The sequence below is a fragment of the Wyeomyia smithii genome, chromosome 3 (assembly GCF_029784165.1).
Source record: "Wyeomyia smithii strain HCP4-BCI-WySm-NY-G18 chromosome 3, ASM2978416v1, whole genome shotgun sequence".
NCBI lineage: Eukaryota > Metazoa > Arthropoda > Insecta > Diptera > Culicidae > Wyeomyia > Wyeomyia smithii.
Window position 1 is genome coordinate 117947866 of NC_073696.1, and position 11970 is coordinate 117959835.

Here is an 11970-nt window from a genome sequence, read left to right on the forward strand (position 1 = left end):
GCCCGCCCACTAGCGGGGTGAGATCGCCCACCATTTTTTGAGGATAAACAATATTTTTAGGGCCGAAACGGTTGATTTTATCGGTATAGTGTCTCTGATAAAGTTGTGGATGGTATTTTTTTTTCTTTTTAAATAAAATATACACTGTGAAACATCTGAAAAAAAAAATTTCTAAGTTTCAACTTATTTTGTTTTCTGATTATTCAAGTTCAGATCAATGTTTAGGTAACTTTTTTGGTTTTCAAAATAAATAGATTTTTCAGAATTGGGGGTTTTCAAGATATTGAATTCATAATAAACCTATCTTTAAGCTAAAAATTAAAACTCATTAAACCTGTCTGTATGATTCTTTTGAAGACTTATTATGTATAGAAAAATACTAATAATTATTCTTTCGTTTATTTATATTTTCAATTTTCTATGTTTATTTTTTGAAGAACAAAATTATCAACGACTCTATACACCAAACAAACCGTCCAAAAAAAAAAATTCTTTACAAAAATTTAGCTATTAATATTTCTATTACTCCATGATCCAACAACCATAAAATTTTAGCTTACCTTTTGTAGATTTTACAGGCAAAAACATATTTTTTCAAATAAATTTGAAAAAAAAATATATTTTTAATTCTATTTTAATATCTTTTCTTTAAATTTTTTTAGAGTGTGTATTTTTTTCGGAAGTAAAAAACTACTATTTTCAATTCAGCCGGAGACGTCATACCAATCAAACAAACCGTCATGGCTCTAAAATTATTTTGGTTCATTAACACCATTTTCACACAGGTTTACTTTTTTCAAAAATAAGTCTTGTTAAAATATATTACTAGAAAAGCTTCAACCAAATCGAAAATGGTCGATTAACATCGATGTCTTATGTGGCTTGGAGTTGCTTTACTGATCCTGTAAATATTCCCTTTGTAGTGTCGAGGCATTTGGGTCTTGAAGTAAAACAACAAGCAGTTGTATACGTGGCGGTTTTACCCCTTGTATAGTGGGCGACTTTACCCCCAGTGGAACATTTTCATATTTGACCGAAAAAGTAGTCAAAATTACAAGATTACTCACGGCCTTCGATATTCCCGAAAGAAGATAGATTCAGACAAGCGATTAAGCGTATATTCACGAACAAAACAATAGATTTTTAGACTGAAAAACCTTAAGTCCCGTTGCCGCAAAACAATAGCGCATTGACTGGTTGCCAGCTGAAAGGTTGTTTTTGATTATTTCTGCGACCGTTCACGCACTATCAAAACAGAAAAACGTGCAAAATGTTATGTAATTATACTGTGATAGACACGTTAAAGAAATTTTTCAATTATTTCATAACTTGGTAGTAAAACTACAGTGGGCGGTCTTACCCCGCAGGGCGGTCTTACCCTGTTTACCCCTACACACTTCTGCAGGTCAATAAAATCTGCACACGGACTCTGAAAATCTGTATTTTGCAACGCAAATCTAGTATCCCTGATTCGGACAGGTAAACTTATTTTCGGAATCAACAGCAATGTATTAAAAAAAACTTGTGGATTATCTTCTTTCCTGCTTGATTTCCCATGCGCGCTGGTTCGATTCAAATGGTGTGTTAATGTGTGTCATTCCAAGAGAATCGAAGGTGAATTCTTATGGATGTGGTTGTGATATTGGTGTCGCGAAAAAATAACACTGAAGGAAAGTTTCAGATTGAAATGGTCTGTTCAAATTTTCTTACTGCAAATTGAACTTTTGATTGAATCTCATTTTTGATAGAGAAAAGAACTTTTTCTCGTTCTGTGGGGGCCCCAAAAATGTGGGGGCCCGGGGCCCGGCCCCCCCCTTAAATCCGGCTCTGTTTGCAACACTAAGTATATATATTTGAGCAGCTTTAGTTGATAATTAGGTTGAATATCAAAACAAAACTATTACCCCGTTCACACTACACCGCATATCACCTGATATCAGGTGATTCGTGCTATCGAGGCCATATCACCATCCATATTACCTGATATCCCATACAATCGAGCTGTCAACGGATATCACCTCGGCTACATGCTATCGCGGATATCATGTTCGAAAACCAATAATAACCACACTTCAAGCAGTTGGCAACACGGCCAACAGACATTTGACGCAACCCTACAAATTTCGCACTTCGCGTTGCATGCGAGAAAAAAGGGAGGAAATATTTTTGCTAGAGTGCCTGTAAATATATATATATATATATATATATATATATATATATATATATATATATATATATATATATATATATATATATGTATATATATATATATATATATATATATATATATATATATATATATATATATATATATATATATATATATATATATATATATATATATATATATATATATATATATATATATATATATATATATATATATATATATATATATATATATATATATATATATATATATATTTTCATCTCGCACTTGTTGACAATTGCATATGAGAGTTCGCGTTGGTGCGAGGCAACTCACTGACAACTCTATCCTAATCCGATTGCTCTTGTTGTCTTGTTTTAGTTTTGACCTTTTTATGTTTTCTTTTCTTTTCAATCACCAAAGCAAATGTCAAATCATATCAGCTCATTCCAATGTGAACGCTCGAGGTGATATCCGATATCATCTGGCGATATCCGGTGATATCCAATGTAGTCTGAACAAGGCATAAGTGTTACATGATTGATTGGGTGATACTGAGTATCGATACTTTCTCAATACCAGACCTCACGGTTTCAAGTATACTTTATTAATATATATATATATATAGGTATCAAGCACTGACCATTGCTGGAGTGATTTATTATTAACCTACTAAGGTAGCAGTCATGATAGAGATTTTTTGTCTATATAATAGAATATTTCTGTCAAGCGTTTCGATAACGCTAGTATCGATACCCATCACTCAATCGTGTGCGAGATTCGACTGTGATAATCGTGTATTTCGGGGTAGTCCAATTTGGCGTAAAAGTCGCAATATTAGAAACTGTATACATATCGCAGAGATAACAAGTCCCTCACCCGATGTCAGAACTTTCCTGTCCTGCAGCCAATTCAACTTGTTGAAGAATCTACCCGGTACTGCCAAGAGGCGTCTATTGAAATTGTTCATTAAGAACATAATATCACATACATAAGACATACGTAACACTCAGAAAGAAATCTTCCGAAAAAGGTCCCTCAAAATAATTTCCACGTTGATCGTACGTGAAAAATCACGTAGACTCATAAACACACTCTTTTATGAGAGTTTACTTGACGCAATTGAAATTGATTACCCACCCCTTAACATCTTTGTGGAGCTCATTTCACACTCACCTTAAGAATCAATCAATCCTACGTGAAAATCACGTCATCTAGAACCCACAGAACTCATATTATGACAGCTCGACTTCACTTGCTTGCTACGTGTTTTAAGCCTGTAGTACACTCTTTGTCTAATGGTCAAATATTTGACCTTCTGACATAATGGTCAAATTTATTTGACATCATGGTTGTTGTTTGCCCGTGTTTGCCCCATGTTAAAATTGGAGAGCGACATTCGACCAAATTTTTATCTGTCAAAAAGTGCCAAATATTTGACGTTGGTCAAAGAGTGTAATACAGCCTTTACACGTATGAAAAAAAGCAACATGGCTACAGCACAGTGTATATTAGAAGAACTCCTGACGGATTTACAAATTCCCGCTAATCTATTGGAGATATTGGACGGTAAAAAGTGATTTCATCGCATAAATGTTGTACTAAATCTCTTTTTTTCATTTATGCAGAGTGTGCAATTCAGTTCCTAGATTTGTTGGCAATATCTACCGACCAGCTTGAGGAGTTTTTGGCACCAACCAATATTAGTTGGAAGTACTCGGTGGCGAACAGAAACGGAAAGTGGCGAACAAGAAACGTAAGTTTGTCAATTGATAACAACATCAACACACAGAGCGGGGGCCTAGTGTGGTTGGTAACGTCTCCGCCAACCACGCTCGACGCCTGGGTTCGAATCCCACCGCCGACATAGGTGTCGATGGTTGTGAGGTGGCGTGATCCACTCACAACCAACCTAACTGGTCTAGATTCAATCCTAGCCGACACCGGGAGATTTTCTTAGGCGAAAAATCTCTGGGATCACGCCTTCCATCGCATGAGGAAGTCAAGCCGTTGGCGCCGGTCCGTTAATAAACGGGTCGTGAGTTAGGGTCCTGGGTGTGGAGTCGTCTCCCTGGGCGTCGGTGATTGGCCACAACAGTGGCGGAACTAGACCGACGGAAAATAAGCGAGAATAATAAAAAAAAAACAACATCAACACTAACGCCCAGAGCGGTGCCGCTGCTGCAACAACAAGCTTTGCGACTCAAGTCAACGGACGGGATATCGGACAACCAGATATACGAACCAGCCGCCAATTTTGATAAAAAGATAAATCAGGACTAGGGTTTGCAATATTCCCGGGAATCGATTTCCCGGGAAACGGGAATGAAAAATCTCATTTCCCAGAAATTCCCGGGAACCGGGAATGGAAAAATAGCGTAGCGAATATCAAATAGAGTTTAATTAGAAAAGGAATCAAAAAATCGTTTACAATTTTATTATCCATTCGCATGGAAAAACGAATTAAAAAACAGAACTTATTCAAGTTCACATCAGAACTTCACGATTGATTTTTGTTGCAAATATTTGCAGAAGAGTAGGTTTCAGGGTCGTCAAACAATCACTTTAGATCCGCTGACAATTTTCCGTTAACCCCAAATAATATAATTTCCTTCTGTAAAAGTTTGCTTAAGTCCGCTGGATCACCGCCGGCATTTGTTTTCTAGAATACTTTTAAATCACTGATTCCAGCTCATGCCACATTTCATTAGAAACTGGAGTGTCCAATACTTTCAGTTGATCGAAGAGTAAGCTGAGGCAGGCTTTAAACGAGGCAAATATTCGCTTTACTTGGTACTTAATTTTTTGGGCAAAATATTTCTTCGGACTAACATGTATACTATACTATTACATTAGAGCAAAAATTTGCCCAAAACTCCGTTTGCTTAAACGGTATTAACCTCTTCACTAATTTTTTATCAAATATATTTGCTATGCCATTATACGATACGAAATATTTTCAAAAAACAAACTGCATAACAAATCTAGTTTTCATTGGCATAACAGTATTTCAAACCGTTTTGGAATTGTTATCACAATTGATTAGAGAGTAGGTATCCGTGTAAGAATTTTGATTGTGTGACTAGAACTTTGATTGGCCACTCGGCGATTTTCTCCAAAAGACCGAGACAAACCGGAAGGAAATGATAGAATACTAAGTAATCCATTCAATACGATTTTGAAGAAGTCAGTTTTAGAGAATGCCTCCGTAATTAATCCGCACAGATGATTTTCCATGGGAAATCGCGGCCACCACCCAAGTTTCACTGACTGAGGTTTCAAAAAATTTTATCAATGAACAAAGTGAACTAGCTGGCAATGAACGACATTAGACGAAGCAAATATTTGCCTAATTTTTCGTTTATTGAACAAGACAACAAATACTTCTGACAAATAATTCGATATCACTGCAAGTAAATATTGTCATTTCGAGCAAATATTTGCTTCGTATAATACCTACTTTGAAGCTACACTACGTAAGTTACGTGTTTTGATAAGTTATTAAGTTATACTGCACAGTTGTGTGGGAAACTATATAAAATCTTGCGAAATTTTTCGAGGAAGTCGGGAATCCCGGGAATCAATTTTTCTGTTCCCGGGATCCGGGAAAACGTAATTCCCGGGAAATCGTTCCCGGGATTGCAAACCCAAATCAGGACGACGAGCACCTCTCGAATGACATTTTTCTGGAAACCAAAGCTACCACTGTCGTTGATGCAACTGCTCAATACATTGAACCAGAAACAATCGGAGTACTGCCGCTGCAAGCAGAAGCGCCGAGTGAAGTGGCATGCTATAGCTACTCGTATGCGAAACAGATCGAAAAACTAGATGCTACCAGCTCGAACAACAGCTCGTTGCTTCCAAATGTGGGCAGCTTAGACGGTATATCCAACAAATCACACGTTAAGGTGCTAACTACAAAAGCCCTAATTGAATTACTACAGCAAACCGAAAAAGGGAAGGATGTTATCAAGTACGCCAAAAGAGCTGTCTGAACCTCTACAGTTGGATTTGGCTGAAGTAATCGCGAAGTACCATTTAAACAACAAACATTCTCTACGAAAAGAGAACCTTGAATCGTATGCATTGGTGGTGACATCGTTATTTAAGCACGAGCGCAAGGTAACGTTGTCCTACAGTATACAATATACATATACAATATACATTGAACAATAAAAGAACTTTTTTTATTTCAGGAAAACTATAACATCGAAAAAGGTGGAGATCGCAAGAATCCCGGCCGCGAGATCGCTAATAAGATCGGAAACTTGAAACAACGAAAACGCAAACGGGACAACAAAGAAAATGAATACCAGCGAAACATACAATACTACAACCACGAGCCGGAAAAAATCCAGAAGCGGAAAGTGCTGCAGAATGGCATGCTAAACGAGGATCCATGGGCTGTCGTTCTTGAGCAGTGGAAATGTAGCTTTGATGTACGCAAAACAGAATTATTATCTGGTCAGAAAGCTGACCACTTTATAGTGCACTATCCGTCACTGCATTGCTGATTGCTGCATCAAGGCCAATCGATCAAATGATGTGTTTCAGATTCGAAGCTAAGCACAGGGCCTTTAAACAATATGCGCATATAATGCCCTCGCGAAAAGATATATGTATAACTCTATGTATTAAAGGTTCTCTTCAATTTACTTATGAATGAAAGTTTTTTCAAGTCTCCAGAATTCGGAGATTTTAAAATGTTCGATCTACGCCTCCGCAATTATTTCAATATCCTTTTGCAACCAATAGATTCTGATTTAAACATACTGATCTCATGTAGTCTAGAATATATAGGCAATCATTACAGAGCTGGATACTTCTTGACAATATTTGAAAATCACAGCATGAACCTATACGAAGTTATAAAGTTTATAATGCATAATAACGATATACATGTAGTAGGTCAATACTGGCAGTTAGATAACTATTGTGACCACTATCTAGCATATGAGATTAAAAAGTGCTTACCCATCAAAAATGATCTAAATGTAGATTAAAGTAGAAAATCAAATATTGTTATCCCAATGAAAATATAAAATGGTTCATAATATCAACTTTGTAATTTAATCAATTTTATCCCACATCGGTAATAGTGGAACATTTGAAGTTTTATGTTCGTTTAGCTGTATATGAAGCGTACAAACAACTAAATGAATATAAAGATTCAATTGTGCCATTATTACTGTAATATCTGCCGCAGATTCGTTAAACCGAATAAGAATCATGTGAAATGCATGGAAAATCAAACGATTTTTATTTTTCTTTAATTTGAAATTTTCTGAAAAAAATGTGCATCACATTAAAAATCAACGTAATTTTTACGTGTTTTTTTGGTGGCGAATCCACGGAATGAAATGAGTTCCTTCGCTTGTGAATCACGTAGAAGCTATGTGAAAAACACGATGGATAAAATTCACATATGTTTTCACTTAGCATCAATGTGAACATTAATTTGAGTGTTGGTATAAAATGTACTACTTTAATGATAACACCACAGACAAACAGACGTGCCACTGGAAGACGATTTCATCGACCAGAAAAAGAACGATTATTTTGAAATTTTGCTTAGCGGGCAGTAATGCCGCTGGTATCGATATAAGCAAGCGGGCACATTCATTATCAAAAACAAAAGCCGTCAGTAATGCCGCTATTGTTGATTTAAGCGAGGCGCACACCCATTAGCGAAGAAAAGAACCTTTTTATGAAAATAAGTTAGTAGGCAATAAGCTCACATGGTGGCGCATGAGTGTAACGTTTTGAATAAGGACGAAGATTTTTCAGGATTTTTCTTCGAAGAAGCAAGGTTGCAGTGAAATCATCTGGTAATTAAAAATTGTGAGAGTTAGCACGATCGTTTTCAATTGCACTAAATCCACCCATTTTCGAAAAAATGGTTAAGATTATTCTTTTGAAAGCAAATTTAGAGAATTTTCGAGGGTTTTACCACAGACAAACAGACAGATAGCGGTCAATTAAAATGAGTCACTGTTATGCGGAATATCCCCGCTGCAGCGGTGGTGGAGCTGGTGTGCTTTTTCTGTTGAACTCAGTTGACATTGTTGCGCGCCGTGCTGCCAAAACAGCAGACAAACTGGAAGTTTCTCATTTGCGAAATATGTCCAGTAGGTGTCGCACAAATTTGTCTAAACCACAATTTTTTTAGAACTATATATGGAGTGGACGTCTGTTTGTCTGTGGTTTTATCTCGACTTCCACCTTAAAGCAAAGCCTTGGTGCTACATTCCGATTGGGAACTCGATCTTCTGTTTATTATAGATCATTGCACGGTGACGTCATAAAAAAAAAGAAGAAAGAGATTTGACAGTTGTCGCAGGTTTGTTCACATGGGCTTGTAAAATTTTTGGCTCGAATGAAAATGTGGAAGTGTGTTGTTAAAATTGCGTTTCGAAGAATAAACCACATTCTCTCGGAAACCTTCGCGCAGTGCGGTTTGATGAGACGGCATAGAATAACAAACGATCGGTTTTGTTCGTGAATTATGACGGTGATTTAAGAGCAGATAAAGTGTAATTTATTTGAGTCGAGCCACGTGTTGCTCAAACACAACGACGCCATCTTGCACTACAGCAAGACAAGAAGTTTATTATCTCGAGTGAGTCGGTAGCGGCGCGAAGCCCCGCAAGACGGGGAAAACATGGAAGGAGTGAAAGACCCACCGGATATTGATTCGTGGGACAGTTCGGAGGAAATACTACAGTCGGAAGTGCAGCAAATGTCTACCAATTCTACTCAGCAACCACAGACACATCGGTCGGATACCGGAGCGAATAAGGGAAAACACCTGAAGAACTACACATACACTACACGAGACAGCGCACCGTATAGGATTTATGTAGAGCATAAGGAAAAAGTTGTTTCCACGAAAATTAACAAATTCTCGCTGGGATCAATGATAAAAGGAATGAATGAATATAGAAGACATGTGACAGACATGAAATACGTGGGTAAGAACAAGGTACTTGTGTTTTTGAACAGTTTCCAAAAAGCAAATACTTTAATGGAACTACTGAACGCAAATGAAGGCATATACAAGGCATACGTTCCACGACACCTTGTAACCGTTTCAGGAGTTGTATCTGGCATTCCAACGGAAATCAAAGAAGACGAGATTGAAGCCGATATCGAATGTGAGTATGAGGTCGTTGGAGTCTAACGTCTCACAAAATTCGTCGATGGAGTTAAGATTCCACCACAAGACTGAGTATTTCCTTCCGTGCACCTGAGTTACCCAAACAGGTCAGAATGTTCTGCTGCCGAAGCACAGTACGACCATTCTTCCAAAAGGTAGTGATTTGCAATAAATGTCTACGTTTCAATCATCGCGAACAAAACTGCAAAGGGTCAAAACGCTGTTCGAAGTGCACGAATCAGCATGAAACGCTTAAGGAATTCGAGGACTGCAACGAGGAAGTGAAATGTGCTAGCTGTAGGAAGACTGGCCACAATACATTAGACCCAAAATGTCCAGAAAAAATCAGGCAAGAGAAAATTAAAAACATAATGGCAGGCAAATGCGTTACTTACACTGAAGCCCGCGAAATGTTTCCAGTGGTCGTAGAAAACATGTACGAGCGACTCAATGATGCGGAGGAATTTTCTGCGTTAGAACAAAGTTTTGCCAACGTCGTTGGAGAAAACTTCAAATGGAGAGACCCTCTACGTGAACAATGGGCTAGAACTAATTTAGAACGAAAAACGGTCAAGGCAGCGATTAAAACTGGAACAGAGGACAGAAATATAAAAACGAAGCAAAATATTAACAAGCGACCCCGCCATCATGAAATGGATGGAGCACAGAAGACGAATGAAGAACACAACAAAATAATTGCACAGGAAACCATTAAAAACAACGGTGTCGGCCTAAAAAACCCATTCTCTGTCAGTGAGAAAGAGAGATGGGAATCAATAGTTCATGAAGCAAACAGAAAAGCTGAAGCAAAGGCACAAGCAACAATTAAAATAGCTGAGGGCAAAAGACATACAGAACTAATGTCATTTTATGCAGATTTCGTTGAACAGTTGGGCTCATCTGAAATCGCAAAAAAGTTCAAGAACTGTACAGTAAAACATTTCAATTTAACGAATACGGTAGTACACACAAGTAATAATTAAAAAAAAACTGTGTTTGGAATAGGATAACACACACCGATAGGATCTTCGAGATCATTCAAAGTAACATACAGAGTTTAAAGAAAAACAGAGCAGAACTACAGAAAATATTAGTTGGCAACAAAATACAGATAGCAATCCTGTCCGAAACGTGGACAAACATCTGTGAAGAAAACGGTAATAAGTACAAACATGGAGGTTACCACACTATCCTTCGATCACGCTATGACGGATATGGTGGTGCCGCAATGCTGCTAGAAAATAAATATAACTTCTAACCAATAGCACTTCCAAACTTAAGCGATAAAACGCAAGCAGTCTGCGTTAAAATCCTTCCAAAAAATCTAGTAATCATGTCTGTTTACATGAGTCCATCGATATCTACTAGCGACTTTAAAGAAGACACGTCAAAATTGATCGGAGCTATCACACCACTACAAAAAGTTATTATTGGAGGAGATTTCAACGCCCATCATTGGGCATGGGGCGATGAAAAATGTGACAACAAAGGCAATATTCTAGCAGATCAAATTAACAACTCGAACCTAATAGTTTGCAACGATGGAACTGCTACTTTTGTACCACTACAATTGAACCGAAGGTCGACATTTCTAGACATTACGCTCGGTAGTTCAGATATATTTACTACAATAACGTGTGAAACGACAGACTACAGCTTCGGTAGTCATCACATGATCATCAATATACGAATAGAATCATCAGAGGATAGAAAACCCATTTACTATGTCAACCGAAAACAAGTAAAAAAAGAAATAACTGACCTTACAGAAAATGAGGTCAGTTCCTTTGGAGATCTAAAATCAAGTATCAAAGTAGCCATTAAAAGAAACCGGTTCAAAACTAACAGAGCCCCGAAATTTTGGTGGTCCCCAGAGATCAACGAAGCATGGAGAGATAAAACGGAAGCCAGAAGATGTTTCAAAAGAATTTCCAGTCAGGAAAATCTTATATACTATAAGAAAAAAGCTGCAATTTTTCAAAGACTAAAAAGAGTAGAAATCCGCAAACAACTCGAAGAGCTCCCCGATGAAGTCGGCCCTTTTACAAGTTCCAAAGAACTTTGGATGAAGGTTGGACGGATAACAGGACGCAAATTTCGCAGGAAAGAGAATTCAGTACCATTTGATAGCAAAGCTGACGCAGAGACCTTTCTAGACACCCATTTTGGCATACATGATGCAGTTCCCACAGAAACAAATCCGAAACTAGCAGTTTACCCTATCCTTTCTTCGAATAAATGGAATGAAATAATCGGGAAGAAGAGGAAAATGACAGCACCCGGCAAGGACGCCATCAGCTACGATGATTTGCGATGCCTAAGAACAAACGTAGTTAAAAATATTATAAGCGATATCAACAACATTTGGGCCAATGGATGTATTGAAAACGAACTCAAAGTTATAAAAATAGTGGCTATCCCAAAACCTGGCCGCGACCAATCAACTCCGGGAGGCAAAAGACCCATTTCGCTCGTGCCAACAATTACGAAAATCACTAACACAGCAGTATTGGAATTATTGCAAAAACACTTAGAAGAGAATAACATTTTTCCGGACACCACTTTTGGATTTAGAAAAGGTCTCTCTACATCTACATGTGTTACATATGTGGTTAACGAGGTGAAACGTAACAAACGAGAGAAAAAAGTAACAGCATTAATT

General features: G+C 37.5%; 1 protein-coding gene across 1 annotated transcript; it reads left to right on the forward strand.

Moving 5' to 3' along the window:
- Positions 1 to 5897: 5897 nt before the first annotated feature.
- On the forward strand, positions 5898 to 7116 carry LOC129732014 (uncharacterized). The gene is made up of 3 exons (XM_055692462.1): positions 5898 to 6034; positions 6097 to 6274; positions 6349 to 7116. The coding sequence occupies exons 2-3, from the start codon at positions 6116 to 6118 to the stop codon at positions 6664 to 6666; spliced, it is 477 nt and encodes a 158-aa protein (XP_055548437.1). The 5' UTR covers positions 5898 to 6034; positions 6097 to 6115; the 3' UTR covers positions 6667 to 7116.
- Positions 7117 to 11970: the final 4854 nt, after the last annotated feature.